This window comes from Phoca vitulina, unplaced genomic scaffold (genome assembly GCF_004348235.1).
Source record: "Phoca vitulina isolate PV1807 unplaced genomic scaffold, GSC_HSeal_1.0 scaffold38, whole genome shotgun sequence".
Classification (NCBI taxonomy): Eukaryota; Metazoa; Chordata; class Mammalia; order Carnivora; family Phocidae; genus Phoca; species Phoca vitulina.
In genome coordinates, this window is record NW_022589741.1 from 13,429,855 (window position 1) to 13,447,076 (window position 17,222).

The 17,222-nt window shown below is 39.8% G+C and overlaps 1 protein-coding gene across 6 annotated transcripts in view; it reads left to right on the plus strand.

The window, feature by feature from the left end:
- The window catches only part of RNF214 (ring finger protein 214), a 41,700-nt gene that overhangs the window by 5,808 nt on the left and 18,670 nt on the right, over positions 1 to 17,222 (plus strand). For all 6 annotated transcript variants that reach the window (XM_032428127.1, XM_032428122.1, XM_032428128.1 and 3 more), the window contains exons 5-6: positions 3,007 to 3,147; positions 6,628 to 6,767. In XM_032428127.1, the coding sequence (XP_032284018.1) occupies positions 3,007 to 3,147; positions 6,628 to 6,767 (281 nt within the window). The remainder of the gene's footprint in view (positions 1 to 3,006; positions 3,148 to 6,627; positions 6,768 to 17,222) is intronic.

Sequence of the window (17,222 nt, forward strand, 5' to 3'; positions counted from 1 at the left end):
TATCATTGTTGCTTTGAAAATGTGATCCTGAGAAGTAAATACAATAATCCAAATACAGAATAATGAAGTCACAACACAGTGGGGTTCTCCTTCTCTCTATCATTCCAGACGCTGTTTCTCAGGCCTCCCCTGGCTTACTGTGGTGCTCTGCTCAGAGTGTTGAGCTTTCAGGTCTTTTTCTGCTGTACTGTTGAGTCCTATCTTCCCTTTTATTCCTAGTAATTGGGTTTTAAAACCTAGAGAGCTGCACATTTATCTTTGTTAAAATGGTCTCTTTGATCTATTTTTTGAGAGGAAGGATGATGCTGGGAAAGGCACCCTAGCATCAGGAAGAAGTTTTTAGGGTAATATGTGTTAACTGAGTGAGAGAAAAAGTGCTTATAGCAACCAGATAAGAAAGTGGATATTTGGTCAAGTTGAAGAAATTGAGGGGCAGATGGAAGGAAGGAAGTTATGGGAGTACGTTAACCAGATGAAGCGAATAAAGTTTTTTAAATACAGGATAGCAACTCGGAGTTACTCATATAACAGGCAGGTAAAAAGATCCTAGAGATGAGCAAGCTGATGGAGATGTGCTGGGTGAAAACCAAGCTAGAAGAGAAGTCCCAGGGAAGGGGCGGTGATTCACCTTTTCTTGAATACTTACTCTAAGCACATTATTTTGTCCCCATAGTTCTATGGTGGGGTTCTGATGACAGTAGCAATCCAAGGGGGGGCAACTAAGTTATAAATAAGCTTTAGCATCAGTCTGATGCAGGAATGGAAACTAGCAAGTCATTGGGCCAAAATAGGCCCAGGATTATGTTTTATGTGGCTGTATTCTTTTGGGTACTGGGATGGCCCACATGCCTTTATTTTATTTTATTTTATTTTATTTTATTTTTTCAAAATTTCCTTTAAATTCTAGTTAGTTAACATACAGTGTAGGCTCACATGCTTTTAAAAAGGCAGTGGAACTAGGCAGGTGTTAAGCTTGGTGGCAATAGAAGAAACTTGGCTCCTGTTTTGTTTCCCTTTTTGTGCATTTATGGTAATTTCCCACTGGCTGCATTTGAAATTGTACCTTCTGGTCCTTGGAGCCAATTAGACACTGATGAAATAGTAACTTTGGCTTGTTAAGATGAGATGCTATGGATCAAGTAGTTTACTATATAGCTTTTCAGTTATCTTTTTGTATGTACTACTAGTATGTACCTTGAGACTTCTTTCCATGAGACTAGTGGTGTTTTCCCCTGGCCTGTGTTGTCCTAAAGAAGCATTGTAGACAGAGAAAGTACCACAAGGAAATAAAGGGAAAGACCTATGCTGAAGAAAGTAAAGATTCCTCTTTTCTACTAGTTGAATATATTGGTTCTTAACCTTTCTTTAGCTTTTCTTGGGTTAAAGTCCTCTTTTGGAATCTTTTGAAAACTTTAATTCTTATCTCAGAAAAATTTATCCTCCCTCCCACATCCCCCTATTTCAGAGAGTTCAGAGACCCCTGAGGCCCATCCATAGATCTCAGGTTCAGAATCCCTGTAAAGACGTGAGACTGGAGAGTCATCAGGGGCCTTAGTCACATTTCAGCACCTGGTCTAAGGACTAGCTTATCTCAGAGCTAAAGTCCCATCTTTTTTTTTTTTTTTTCCAGATTTATTTATTTATTTTAGATAGAGAGCACAAGCGGGAGGGGCAGAGGGAGAGGGAGAGAGAATCCCAAGCTGTGGGCTGGATCTCACGACCCTGAGATCATGACCTAAGCTGAAACCAAGAGTCAGACGCTTAACCGACTGTGTCACCCAGGTGCTCTGCTGAAGTCCCATCTTGAAAACATAGTTTTTATTATCATAATGTAATAAGTTTTCCTTCATTCACTTCTAAAACCTGTCTTTTCTTTGAAAATAGTTATCTTTTAATGATTAAGTTCAATTGAATGCTCTTGGTTTAAATTTTACGTGGGCTGCCTTATACCAAATGTGTTTTAAATTGAACGTCTCTTTAAGTTTTAGCATCCCTTTGAAAGGTAGCCATCACTTTTCTTGATTTACGGATATGGGGAGGCAGAGCTGAACTGTGGTCCTCAGAAGCCTTTCTTCTACTCTTGCTTTACATGAGAGCTTGCTGATTTGCCCAGTCTGAATACCATGCTCCCCAGACCTCTTTAGCGGATCTGTCCATTTTCAGCGCTAATGGCCAATAAGGAATCCTCTTTTCTGGATGCAGTTTTGAGTAGGTGACCTGTTTTTGTTTTTGTTTTTTTACCCATTCATTTCTTCTTGCTCTGATAAAATGCCTTCTTCCTCTTATTCCCTAGAACAGTGATTGACAAACTTTTTCTGTAAAACGTCAGATGGTAAATGTCTTAGGCTTTGGGGCTCTGTTGTAACCATTCCACTCATTGTAGTGTAAAAGCAGCCTATAAGCCATTGGGAATGGCTGTGTTCCTATAAAATTTATTTATAGGGGCACCAGGTGGCTCATTGATTGAGTGTCCGACTCTTGATTTCGGCTCTGGATATGATCTCAGGGTCGTGGGATCTGTACTCAGCTCAGAGTCTGCTTCTCTTCCTTTCCCTCTGCCCCTCCACCTGCTCATGCACGTGAGCTCAAGAGCTCTCTCCCCGAAATGAATAAAATAAGTCTTAAGAAAAAAATTCAGATAATGTCTGGATTTGGCCCACAGGCCATACATTGCCCCGATGCCCCACCCCCGCCCCCCCGCCTTAGAGCCGTGCTGTGCAATAGGATTTCCTGTAATGATGGAAATGTCTTATATCTGTATTGTCCAGTGTGGTAGTCATTTGTTATTTGTGGCTACTGAGTACTTGGGAATGTGGCCAGGTGACCAGGGGGCTGTATTTTTAGATTTTTTTACTTTAATTAACTTAAGTTTATATAGCCACTCATGGCTAGTAGTTAGAATGTTGGACCCTGCAGCCTAGAGCTCTGCACAGTGCCTTGAACAGGAACCTGGTGTTTTTGCAATTAAATTGGGTAATTAAACTTTTTTTCTCTTGTTACAAATAGGACAAAATGATGACGGAGAGAACTCTGTTGAAGGAACGTTACCAGGAGGTCCTGGACAAGCAGCGGCAAGTGGAGAATCAGCTCCAAGTGCAATTAAAGCAGCTCCAGCAAAGGAGAGAAGAAGAAATGAAGAATCACCAGGTACCCTGCTTATGTTAAAGTCTGTCAATAAGTATGGCTACACTCCCTAATCAAACTGTAATTTTGTTTCTGAATTAATAGAAACAGAAGAGCAATATTTATCTTTTTAATGGTTGTCTTAGAATTTTAAGGATAAAAAGAACTTTTGAGGGCATCTTGTTCAAACTCTCAGTTCTTTTTTTTTTTTAAGATTTTATTTATTTGAGAGAGAGAGAGAATGTGCATGCCCTTGAGCCAGGGGAGGGGCAGAGGGAGAGAATCTCAAGCAGACTCCCCACTGAGCATGGAGCTCAATGAGAGGCTTGATCCCACGATCAAGCTCAGGTCATGACCTGAGCCAAAACCAAGAGTTGGACGCTCAACCAACTGAGCCACCCAGGCGCCCCCATACTCTCACTTCTATTTAAGTTTAGAGAGAAAAGTTATTTAATACGTTTTGTTGACATAGCTGACTGTCTACCTGGAAAACCATATAATTAGACTCTTATATTAAAAAACATAATTCTAGTAGATTAAAAATCTACATATGAAAACTGGAAAAAATGTAAGTTAGAAGAAAATTTAGGAGAATGTTTATAAAACCTCAAGTTGCAAGAGGTCACTTTAAGCCAGGCAAAAAACCCAAAAGCCATAGAAGAATGAATCAATTTAATTATGTATAATTTAAAACTTCTGATATGGCAGATGATACAAAAAACATCAGAAGATCAGTGTTAGGGGTGCCTGGGTGGCTCAGTCATTAAGCGGCTGCCTTCGGCTCAGGTCATGATTCCAGGTCCTGGGATCGAGCCCCGCGTCGAGCTCCCTGCTCGGCGGGAGGCCTGCTTCTCCCTCTCCCACTCCCACTGCTTGTATTCCCTCTCTCGCTGTGTCTCTGTCAAATAAAATCTTTAAAAAAAAAAAAAGATCAGTGTTAGATTGGGAAAATATTTGTAGCACAACTGATGAAGGGTTTAATATCCATATCCGTGTTCTGAGACTCCTACAAGTTCATGGTAAAAGTCAAATACTCTAAAGAAAAACTAGGAAAGGTTATTGTATAGTTTCCTATTGCTGCTGTACCAAACTACCATCAATTTGGCAGCTGAACACAACACAGTCCTATAGGTCAGAAGTCCAACATGGGTGTCACTGGGCTAAAATCCAAGTATTGGCAGGGTTGCATCACTTTCTGGGGACTCTGGGAGAGCTTACCTCTCCCTGCATTTCCAGCATCTAGAGGCTGCTTATATTCCTTGATTTGTGGCCCCCTTCTCCATCTTCAGAGTCAGCAAATTTACATCTCTGACCACTCCTCCCTAATCACATCTTCCTCAGATCGCAATTGAGAAAGGTTCTCCATTTTTGAAGACCTGCGTAATTAGATTGGGCCCACGCAGATGATCCAGGACTGTCTCCCTGTATCTGGGTCTTTACCTTAGTCACACCTGCACAGTCTCTTTTCCCATGGAAAGAAACATAATCACAGGTCCCAGGGATTAGGTTAGATTAGAATGTGGACATATTTTGGGGGAAGGGGTTATTACTTTGCTTACAACAATTGTACATGGTGGGGCGCCTTGGTGGCTCAGCCAGTTAAGCATCTGCCTTCAGCTCAGGTCATGATCTCAGAGTCCTGGGATCGAGCCCCGAGTTGGACTCCCTGCTCAGCGGGGAGTCTGCTTAAGATTCTCTCCTTCTGCACACCCCCCCCATGAGCTTGCTCTCTCTCTCAAATACATAAATAAAATCTTTAAAAACAAAACAATTATAAATGGTAGTACACAGAAGAGGAAAAGCAAGTGGATAATAAATATATGAAAAGAAGCTCAGCCTCAGCCTCACTGGTATTCATTCATTTAGCAAATACTTTCTGAGTTCCTGACCCAGGCTCTGCAGATTTAGCAGCAAAGGCAACATAGTGTCTGCACTGAGTGCGTGTTTTAGTTGGAGGAGGCCAGCTGTACAAACAGAGAATGGGAGCTAGGAAAATGTTTCTGAAAACAATTCCGTACCGTTCCTCTCTCCCCCTCAAGAGATCGGCAAAAATGAATTAAGTTATCAAGCGTGAGGAAAAATGAACCCTTTTCAGACATTTGTATATGAATTGTTACAGCCTTTTTGGAAAAGTTACTAAGAATTGTCAGTTAAGATTTAAAATGTACTATGACCTAGCAATCATATTATTAAGTCTTTTTTACAGAAATAAAAGTTTTTATAGGAAAGTGTAGATATACAGAGTATTTATTGCAGTATTGTGTGTAGTTAAAAAACACTGGAGTCAACTTGATGGACTCTTTACATAGAATGGTTAGATAAGTTGGATATATATATATACACATTATGTCATATACTGCTATTTTTAAGTTAAATCTATATATTTATTTTACTTTATTTTTTAAGACTTATTTATTTATTTGAGAAAAAGAGAGTACACTTGAGAGGGGGAGGGGCAGCAGGGGAGGGGAGAGAATCTCAAGCAGATTCCACCCTAAGCATGGAGCCTGATGGGGCTCAATCCCACGACCCATGAGATCATGACCTGAGCCAAAACCAGTCAGATGCTTCACCAACTGAGCCACCCAGGTGCACCAAGTTAAATCTGTATTGACAGTATGCTCACATCAAGTGAAAAAAAGCAGGATGCAGAATAATGTGTATAAAGTCATCTCATGGGATGCCTGGGTGGCTCAATCGGTTAAGTGTCCACCTTCAGCTTGGATTGTGGTCCTGGGGACCTGGGAGCGAGTCCCTCATGGGGAGCCTACTTCTCCCTTTGTCTGCCGCTCCTCCTGCTTGTGCTCTCTATCTCTTTCTCTGACAAATAAATAAATAAAATCTTAAAAAAAAAAATCATCTCATTTGGAAAAAACACAAAAGCAAAGAAATACACATATAAGTATATGTGTTTGTGTGAGAATAAAGATGTGAAAGCAATCAGATAAAACAGTGGACATATTAATTATGGGTGGAATTGGCATGGATTAGGGAGTGACTTAACTATCACTTTTTTATTATTCCACTTCTTACTACAAATATATATATTTTTGTTAAAGTAAAAAAGGAACCAAACAACTCCTCACACATAATAAAGTAGAACCTTAACAAACAAAACAAGACCATTTTTGTTGAACGTAATGAATTCCCACCCCGTACAAGAATGCCTTTCTCAGCATTCTTAACAGGTGTTCATTCGGCCTTTATCCGAACACAGGTAATGGAAGGGTTATTGCTTCTCAAGGCAGTAAATTCCATTTTTGAATAGTTTTGATTGTTAGAAATTCTTTCTCCTGCTGAATTGAAATCTGCTTTATTGTAACTTTCTCTCTTACATGTAGATACTGGCTTTCAGAGCTACTCATCAACCCGATTCCTTCAATTCAACTTGAATTTACTCAAGTCAATATGTTAATTTGTGTTAGTTGAAAATAACCTTTAGACCAAAAGAACTAATTCATTTCCTTCTTTACTTGTGTGTGACTGTAATTATGGGGGACTCAGGAGATACTAAAAGCTATCCAGGATGTAACAATAAAGCGAGAAGAAACAAAGAAGAAGATAGAGAAAGAAAAGAAGGAGTTTTTGCAGAAGGAGCAGGATCTGAAAGCTGAAATCGAGAAGCTTTGTGAGAAGGGCAGAAGGTAAATGATGCTGTTAAGAATAAAACCCCTGTGTGCATGTATATATTTGTGCATAAGCATCCAGTCTTGTTTATGTGCCTAGTTTCTTTTCTTTTGGTCTAAGTTTTATTTGAACAACAAGTACACAAATAAAATCCTCTGATGATTTTAGCTTTTTCAGCACCTTGTGTTAGATTCAGTAAAAAAAAAAATTTCAGATTCAATAATACCTTGAAATAATAGCAGCTGATTGTTGGGTCCTAAATATGATCAAGATTTTGAAATGCATCTAACACCTGCTTCACTTGCTTTGATCCTGATTTTTTAGAAGTTCAGGCTGTGGGAATACTTTGATTATGTTATTCAGCACTAAAACAAATTTTAAACAGTAACATTGTAAGTAAGCCTTTGGAAAGAATTATTTAGCGGATCTCTGTTCTCTTCTGGGTACTACAGCAAGAGCAAGGTGCGCATAGAATTTGGTCAGATTTTCAGTTTTCCAAGTTTCTTAATGTGGAAATCAAAATAGCTGTGAACCCTGATGATTTTATTTAAATTCTAAAATGTGCTTTTATTTATCAAGAAAATCTTGGCCTGCTGATGAGTCAGAGCTCTAAGTGAAAAGTAGCAAGCTCATTGGTTGAATCATTTTCCAATTATGAAAGATAGTAACTGTGAAAGGTCAACATGAGAAAGAACGTTTGGGAAAGAGCCTAAGGACCAATCTGTTTTGTTGAGACTCGAATGATAATGCTTCAAAGGTGGGTCAGTTGTCCATGATGATCCATGCGTCAGCGATTATGAAGAGTGTGCTGGGAGCTTAACGCTATACCTGGCATTGTTAGTGATTGAACCCCCTGCCCCCCCCAACAACATGGCCTCTGCCATTGTCTTCACAGGCTAGGAGGGGGACAGTGAAACAGAGACATGAGCGTGCAAGCAGTTTAGCAGCAGTCTTAGCAGAAGCTGGGAAGGTGAATCCATCATTATAATTCTAGGCTCTGTGAAAGATTTCTTTTTGATGTGTACTCTATACTCTTAATGTATCTCTGACCACTTTCTCTGCCTTCTGATTGGATAAGCCCAAATGGTGATTGATACTAACAATTTGCTGCTCGTGGTCTGGGAGATCCAGTTGGGCTTTTCTATGTGTCAACGAGTGTCAGAATGACACTTTCTGTCATGCTTTTTGTAGAACGTGGGTTTCACTTTTCCAGAAGTAGGGGGAAGAAGTCTTCTGTGTGTATCTTTGTTCTAGCAGTGATGCGGGTTTTGTTCTGCATTCCAGCATCCACAGAAACTGTGGGCACAGAGATTTTGGGCATTGTATTAGTCTGTTCAGACTGCCATCACAGAATACCACAGACTGGGTGACTTAAACAACAGTAATTTATTGTCTTAGGGTTCTAAAGACTGGAAATCTAAGATTAAGATGCTGGCAGTGTTGGTTTCTGGTGAAGTCTGTCTTCCTGGCTTGCAGACACTGCTGCTTCCTGTTCTGTCCTCACGTGGCCTTTCCTCCGTTTGTGCATACTCCCGGTGTCTCTCCTCTTTGTGTGAGGACAGCAGACCTGTTGGATTCGAGCCCCATCCTTATGATCTCATTTAACTTTAATTACTTCCTTAAAGGCCTCATCTCCAAATATAGTCACATTGCTGGTGAGGGCTTCAACAAATGAATTTGTGGGGGACAGAGTTCAGGCCATAACAGTCATGTTTCCTGTTCGTAGCTCTCATTCCGTCAGCCAACGCTCACTGAGTGTCTACTGTGAGCCAGACAGTATGGGCCCGGAGAATAGAAGGTCCTCATGGAGCTTATTGTTGAATAGGAGAGATGACAAATAGATAATTACAAACTAGTATGATGATACCATGGTTAGTGGTCATATCGGAGTACGTAGAAGGGGCATGGAACCCAGACGGGGCAGGGGGAGTCAGAGGGGGATTCCCAGAGGAAGTGATTTCTAGCATTGAATCCTGAAAGATGAAGGGGAATATGAACACCACATGCAATGCATGATCCTTGATTTGATCCTAGACTAAACAAATAACTTTCAAAGAAAGAGTTACAGGGGTGGGGGTTGATACAGGGAGGAATTAGTTGGGCAAGGAATAGGGGAAAGACATTGCAGGCAGGGGGCCTACAGACAAGAGAGAATAGCACCTGAGCTGTAGGGAGGTGGGGAGGAACAAGACCAGTCGGTAGTGGGAAGCCGGTCACAAAAAACTGTATCGTGTGTTCAGGAGTTTGGGTTTTTCTCTGATAGCGATACTGAAAGATTTTAAGGGGGGAGGGGTATCAGAGGAGGAGTTCTGCGTTTTAGATAAATGACTTTGGCGGGTGGAAAGTGGATGGGAGTAGTGTAGAGGACCAGTTAGGAGACTTAACCTGTCAGAGCCTGCCTGAGAGTGACTGTGGCCCACACTGCAGTGGCCCTGGCTGGGAGGAGAGAATTTCACATTGATGTTATATAAAGGTGAATTTACAGGGCGCCTGGGTGGCACAGTCGGTAAGTGTCCGACTCTTGGTTTCGGCTCAGGTCATGATCTCAGGGTCGTGAGGTCGAGCTCCGAGTTGGGCTCTTTGCTCAGCGAGTCGGGCTCTGTGCTCAGCATGGAGCCTGCTGGGATTCTCTGTCCCTCTCCCTCTGCTCCTGCCCACTCCCTGCTCTCTCTCTCTCTCTCTTTCTCAAAAATAAATAAATCTTTTAAAAAAGGTGAATTTACTCAATAGAAATCTGCTAAGTGCTTTGTATTCTTTGGGGGTAGTCACTATGTATTTTAATGTAACTATAATTTCTAAAGAAGACACCCTGAGTTAATAACAACAACAAAAAAGCAACCCCCCCCCAAAAAAAAAACTAAGGAACTAATACTCAGTTTAGTCATGTATTCGATGATTTTCTCCTGGATACCTGGTTGCTTTGTCGTGGATGTTGTCTTGCTTTCGTGGGACACTTCCTAATTCCCAGCTTATATCCTTGAGGATTATTGCTGGCATGAGGAAGGTGAGGCTTCCATGTGAGTGCTCTTCCAGGGCAGAACTTCTTTTTTAAGATTCCTGCCTTTAATAGTGACTCATTGAGAATGGCAGCAAGTAGGACTCTTCCCCAGTAAAAGATGGTGAGCTTGGGCTTTAAAAGACATCATCAGCTGATTCATAGAAGTAGCTTGGGACAAATAACAGGAAAGCAGAAATACTAAGCATCATTCTTTTTTTAAAAATGTTCTGAGCATGGGGCACCTGGGTGGCTCAGTTGGTTAAACATCTGCCTTTGGCTCAGGTCATGATCTCGGTCCTGCGATCAAGCCCTGCGTCAGGCTCCCTGCTCAGTGGGGAGCCTGCTTCTCCCTCTCCCTCCACGGCTCCCCCAGCTCATGCTCGTGCTCTCTCTCTCTCTCTCTCTCAAATAAATAAATAAATAAATAAAATCTTGAAAAAAAGTGTTCTGAGCTTGCCTGATGAACTCATATGATAGAGTGATAGGTAAGTAGCACATCAAGGGACTTACTGTTGGACACATTATTTTTTTTACTTATGAGAGAGAGAGAAAGAGAGAGTAGGGAGAGGAGCAGAGGGAGAGGGACAAGCAGACTCCACGCTGAGTGCAGAGCCTGACATAGGGCTCGATATGAGGACCCTGAGATAATTACCTGAGCCGAAACCAAGAGCCAGACGTTCAACCAACTGAGCCACCTACGCACCCCTGGAAGCATTACTCTAGATGTCATTTAAGAGTCTGCACTAAATTGAAATCAACAGTGTGCATGAAGATTCATTTTGGAAATTTCTCACCAAATGCTAGTTTATTTAACTGGTATGTGTAAAAGCCCTAGCAGCTTGCCTAGCAATCAGTAAATCTGGTGAGCATTTCTTGGGTGCAAAGCAGTGAGCCAGGCTGTTGCAACATCCTGTATTTGACCATAGCTGTCCGTCCTTCCAGCAGTCTGCTCGTTCCCAGTGAGTCTACACTTTGACCACTTGAGGTCTTTTTTCTTGTTTGGAAACCTCACTCCATTTCCCACCAGTCTTTCAGCTCCCTGGAAGCATGTCTTTCCATAGCTAGCCTCAATGCACGGTCCACTGCTTGGGTCACTTCCTTAGTGTTACCCTCAATTCTCTTTCCTCTCATTCTTCTGTAGTACTCCAGTCCTGGGTCAAGTCAGCCGCCTGATGTCTCTGGGCTGCTGAGTGCTGCTGGACATAGCCCTCAAACTGTGTCTGGGGTCAGAATAAATGTCTGACTTCTAACATCGCCGGAATCCTCGAGACTCCCTCTTCTTCTGAGGGCTGTCCCAAACTTCTACCTCCCTTTCTCAACTTCGTCTCTCCACCATTTCTCTCCTTAGTCTTAGCAGATGATCTTGCTTTTTATTTCACTGTAAAAATAGAGGCCATCAAGTGAAACCTCTTTCAGTTTCCCAGCTCTCAGCAGACACATCTATCCTTTCCTCCTGTCCTTGTATCTGAGTCTAAACTTTGTACCTGTACGTGAATTCAGTTCACTCTTGAAGCTGCCATCTGTCCATAAGTGGCCATACTATGTACCGCCTGTCTGAACTGAATAACCAAGAGTCATCCTAAATTCTCTCTTAGCCCCTTTTCCACCACATCTGCTTTTACATTCTTAATATTATCCCTTTCTCGGGATGCCTGGGTGGCTCAGTTGGTTAAGTGGCTGTCTTCGGCTCAGGTCATGATCCCGGGGTCCTGGGATCGAGCCCTGCTTTGGGCTCCCTGCTCTGCACGGAGCCTGCTTCTCCCTTTGCCTGCTGTTCTCCCTGCTTGTGGTCTGTCTATGTCAAATAAATAAAATCTTTAAAAAAGAATTATCCCTTTCTCTCTGTTCACGCTGACCCTGTCATTTCAGGATCTCATCAGTCCTAGATCACTGAGGTAGGCTACGAGACTTTCTTTGCCTCCACTCTGCCTCTCTTCTCACTTGTCTAGTACACTGCTACCATAGAAATCTTTTTCACATCCACGTCTGATAATGTTATTTCCCTGCTGAAAATTTTTCATAGTTCTTGATAGCTTTTGGGGTAAAGTTTCAGCTCTTTAGCTTAGTATAGAAGGCCCTCAGTTACCTAGTCCCTGTTTATGTCCTTAGCTGTACTGTTGACTGCTCGCCCAAACAACTGTTGCTGGTTTATACCTACTGCTACATGAACTCACTTAAAACTCAGCCTGTATTATCTGCTCTAGAAGCTTTCCCAGATCCTCCCCTTCTCCCCTTCACACATCGTGACCATTTCGTTTAGATGACCCTCTTCTGTACTCATTAGCATGCTGAGTATACCTCTGTCTTAACACATACTTCTGATGGTCTTTTTGTTGACTTTAATGCCTCCCCCATCATATAGTTTCTTGAGAGTAAGTGTTTTGATCCACTGCTGTGTAAAATAGCCATCATAAAACTTAGTATCTTAAAACAGAATAATTTGTTATTTTTCACAGTTTTTTGGGTTGTCTCGGATGGACGGTTCTGCTAGTCTCTAGGGTCATTCCTGTAGCTGTGGTCGGACGGCAGCTGGGACTGGAACATCCAAGGTGGCATCATTCATATTTCTGGTACCTTGGCAGGGACACCTGGAAGGCTGGGCCTAGCTGAGACACGGAGAGGGCTAGGCCTTTTCTCACTCTCTCTCTCCATATTGTCTTTTCCCTCTCCAGGTGGTCTTTCCAGCAGAGGGGCCAGATTTCTTTCTTGGTGGCTCAGAGCTCCCAAGAGTACAAAAGTGGAAGTTTCTAGGCTTTCTCTAAGGCATAGACTTGGAACTGGCACAGTGCTATTTCTGTGACATTCTTTTGGTTAAAATGAGTCACAGGGCCAACTCAGATTTAGTGTTGGAGGGGGCTGAACATGAACACCAGCAGGCCTGGTTCATTGGGAGTGGTCCATATTTGGAAATCTGCTGCTGCAGCAAGTTAACACATCTCGCTTAACTTTTTCTGCTCAGTATGTGTTAATATCTTTTAGATATGGGGAATCATAGAGATTATACAAATAGGAGATGCATAATTAGAGGTGTCTTAGAAATATGCAGGATGAATTTTGGGGGAAGAGTGAGGCTGAGACATCAACAGGAAGCACTTACAATAAACTGAGTTTCTAAGGATCATTATAAGACTAGTGATGGTGGATTGAAAAGGAAGAAATGGACTCCGGAGGAATCGATGCTTGATTATTTTAGAGATTAAGGCTGGGGGAAGTATCAAAGCTAACTTCGGTATTGACCCTGGGTAACTATGTGCCACCTGGACAGTAATTGGGAAATGGAATCCCCATTCTAAGTTATGAGGGTAAAGTAAGTGATGTGATGATGTGAGACATATAAGTTAAAATCCTCAGGCGGCCATTGGAAGTGGGACACTTGACCAGAAGAGATGCTCTGTCTTGATTTGGAGTTGACTGCGTAGAGGGTGTAACTATCTGAAACTCACTGAAAGTGAGTTTTCTGTGGGAAAAAGCATAGAGGAGGGCTCAGTTCTTAACGCTGAGGCACACCTACAGTTTGGGAGTACAAAGAGGAAGGGAAGGCAGAAAGAAAAGGAAACAGCTTAGAATAGTAGTATAGGGCTTCAAAGGAGGGGGGGCATAACAGTGTCAGAAACTGCAGGGAAGTACATGAGAACTGGGTCTGAGTAAAGGCCATTGGTAATTACTGAGTGTAACCAACGGGTTTGTAGGCAGAGGAATTCTTTTCCCCCAATATTTTATTATGAAAATCTTTAAACACTAGGAGAAGCTAGAAGTATTGTACATTAACACTCACCCCCTAGATTCAACAATTAACATTCTACTAAATTTGTTTTAGCAGTATCTTTCCATCCCTCTATCCGTTCATCAGTCCATCTTTTTTTTTCTTTTCAAAGCAAACCAGAGTAAGTTGCAGTCATCAGTAACTTCACCTTTAAATCCATAAACGTGCATATTATTAGAGTTAAATATTATTTGTTTCCTTTTTTTTGGTAATAAAATACATATGCAGTTAAATACATAAATCTTAAGTGTGCCGTTCCATAAGTTTTGACCAATGTCAAATGCCTGTGTAATTCAAACACATTAAGATAGAGTACTACCCTTAAACCAAATGGTCCCCTCATAGACTTTCCCAGTCTTTTCTTGTCCCATCTTCCAAAGACAACTGCTGTTCTGATTTTCTCATCATAAATTAACTCTGCTGTTCTAGAGTGTCACATAAATGAAATCCTACAATATGTACCCTTTTGTGTAGGACTTCTTTCATTCAGCATAATGCTTCTGACATTCATTTATGTCTCTTTATTGTCGAGTAGTATTCCTTTTGTTAATACACCACACTTTATCCATTCTCCTTTGAGGGGTCATGTAATGGTTTCTAGAATTTGACTATTATGAATAAAGCTGCTGTGAACAGTTGAGTATGTTTTTGTGTGAGCATATACTTTTATATTTCTTGGGTCAATTTCTAGGAGTAGAATCAACAGGTTGTAGGGTAGGTATATGTTTAGTTTTGTAAGAAACTGACAGATAAATTTCCCAAGTGCATATACCATTTTACACTCTACCTACAAGGTATGAGAATTCTGATTGCTTCATATCCTTGCCATTCAAGTGGTTGTATTTCATTGTGGTTTTATTTGGCATTTCCCTCATTACTAATGATGCTGATCACTTTTTTCATGTGCTCATTGGCCATGCATATGTCTGTTTTTGTGAAGTGTCCGCTGCAATTTTTGCCCCCCTTCCTTTTTTTTTGGTTGTTTTTAGAAGTTCTTTGCATATTGCAAATATAAAGCCCTTTGTCAGTTATATAGTCTGTGAAAATGTTCTTCCACTCTCTGACTTAGCTATTCATTTTTTTTAATTGAATGTTTTGATGAACAGAAGTTTTAATTTTAAGGCTGTCTAATTTATCAAGTTTTCTTTTATAGTTATTGCATTCTTTGTCCTGAGAAACCTTTGCCTACCCTGAAGTAGCAAAGGTGTTCTCCTCTGTTTTCTTATGGAAGCTCTATCATTTTAGCTTTTATCTTTATGATCCATCTCGGGATAATTTTTGTACATGGTGAGAACTAGGGGTTGAGGTTCATTTTTTGAGGTTCACGTGCCTATCCAGTTGTCCCAGCACTGTGTGCTGAAAAGACTTCCCTTTCCCCCATTGGAATGCTTGACACCTTTGCCAAAAACCCAATGACAGTATGAGTCATTTGTATAAATAGTGGGTCTATTTCTGAGCACTATTCTGTTGCATTGGTATATTTGTCTATCTTTATGCCAAATCATGCTGTCGTGATGATTATGGCTTTATAATAAGTCATGGTCAGAGAATGTAAAGTCTGCTTCTTTTTTCAAGGTTCTTTGGAGTTTGCACTACCTTTAGGTCATTTGCACTACCATATATGTTTGAGAAATAGCATGCCAGTATCTACAAAAACAAAACCCAAACTGGTGAGACATAGTTCCTTTGAATCTGTAGATCAATTTGGGGAAAATTGACATCTTAGTAATACTGAGCCCTCCAATCCATAAATATGTATCTATCAGTTTATTTAGATCTTTATGTTACCAACCTTTCAGAATTTTCAGAGTCCAGGTCTTACACAACTTTCTTTAGATGTCTAAAGAAATTTATTCCTAAGTATTTTATGTTCTTTGATATTATTTAAGTAGAATTAAATTTTCAAAAAAATTTCAACCGTTTCTTGCTAGTGTATAAAAATATAATTTATTTTGTATATTAACCTCATACCTGCTACTTTGCTAAACGTACATATTAGTGTCTTAGTTGTTTTGTAGATTCCTTAAGATTTTCTACATAAACAATTATAGCTTCTGCGAATATACAGTTCTATTTCTTCTTTTCAAATCTTAAGCCTTTTATCTCTTGTAAACATTAATACACTGACTAGGACCTCCAGTACTGTGTTGAATAGAAGTGGTAGAGTAGACATACTCACCTTGTTTCTGCTCCTCATGGGAAATGTTTAGTATTTTACCATTAATTGGGATGATAGCTATAGGTTCTTTGTAGATGCACTTTATCAAATTGGGGAAGTTCTCTTCTGTTTCTAATTTTCTGAGAGTTCTTAACATGATTGGGTGCTTAGTTTTGTCAAATAGTTTTTCTGCACCTATTAAAATTATTGACTGGTTTTTCTCCTTTACTCTGTTAATATGGTAAATTATATTGATTTATTTTCAAATGTTAAACCAGTTGTCCATTCTTGGGATAAACCCCCTTGGACAAGATATGTTACTGTTTTTATATATTGCTGTATTCAACTTGCTATTATTTTTAGGGATATTTGTGTCTATACTTATTGAGGAATATTCTACATTTTTTTATTTTTAAAAATGTAATTATATCAGTTGCTGAGGGGGTGATGTTAAAATCTCTATGATTATAGACTTTCCTCTTTTTCCTTTTAATTCTGTGGATTTTTGTTACATATATTTTGAAGTTGTATTGTTAGATACATATACATTTATGATCGTTATATATTCCTGATGAATTAGCCATTTTATCATTATGAAATATCTCTCTTTATTTTTGTCATATTCTTTATGTTAAAGTTTACTTTATGTGATATTAATATTGATACTGCAGTCTTACGCTTATTTTTTACATGAGGTATATTTTTCCATCATTCATCTTCAACCTGTCTACATTTTTATGTGTCATAAAGATAGCATATAATTGGATCTTTCTTTTTTATCTATTCTGACAAGCTGCCTTTTAATTAGAGGCTTTAGTCAGTTTATATTTAACGTAATTATCGATATGTTTGATTTTAGGTCTACTCTTTTACTATGTAAATTGAATATTCTTGAATATTTTTTAGAATTTTAATTTGGCCTTTCCTTCCGCGAATACACATCTGTTACATTAATTCACTGGCAGCATTTGTTATAAAGAAAAATTACATGCCTGATGCTTATTTTGTATTAGAAAGACTTGTAATTTTCTTGGTTAAGGTATTTGGGAAATTTTCAGAGTCTTAATTGTAGAAACTTAGAGTTATTATCCCTTAGATTTTTGAACAATCGAAGATTTTTAGATATAATATACATCAATAAAAGGCACTTATTTTAAGTTGCATATAGATGAATTTTTACAAACTAATCATGCATATAAACACTAACACAATCAAGGTATAGCACATGGCCGTTACCCTATAGTGTTCCATGCTCCTTCTCCATCACTGCCCTTTCTTCCCCTCAGTTCTCAGGTAAACACTTTGTCACTGTAGATTACATTTACATTTTCTAGAAATTTGTGTCTAACTTCTTTCACTCAGCCTATTTTAAGGATTCATCCTTGATGTTATCATGGATATGAAATATCTCAATAGTTTATTCCTTTTCTTTTTTTAAGATTTTGTTTTTTAGAGCAGTTTTAGGTTTACAACAAAATTGAGAGGGAGGTACAGAGATTTTCCATATAACCCCTGCCCCCACACATGCATAGCCTTCCATTAATCAACATCAC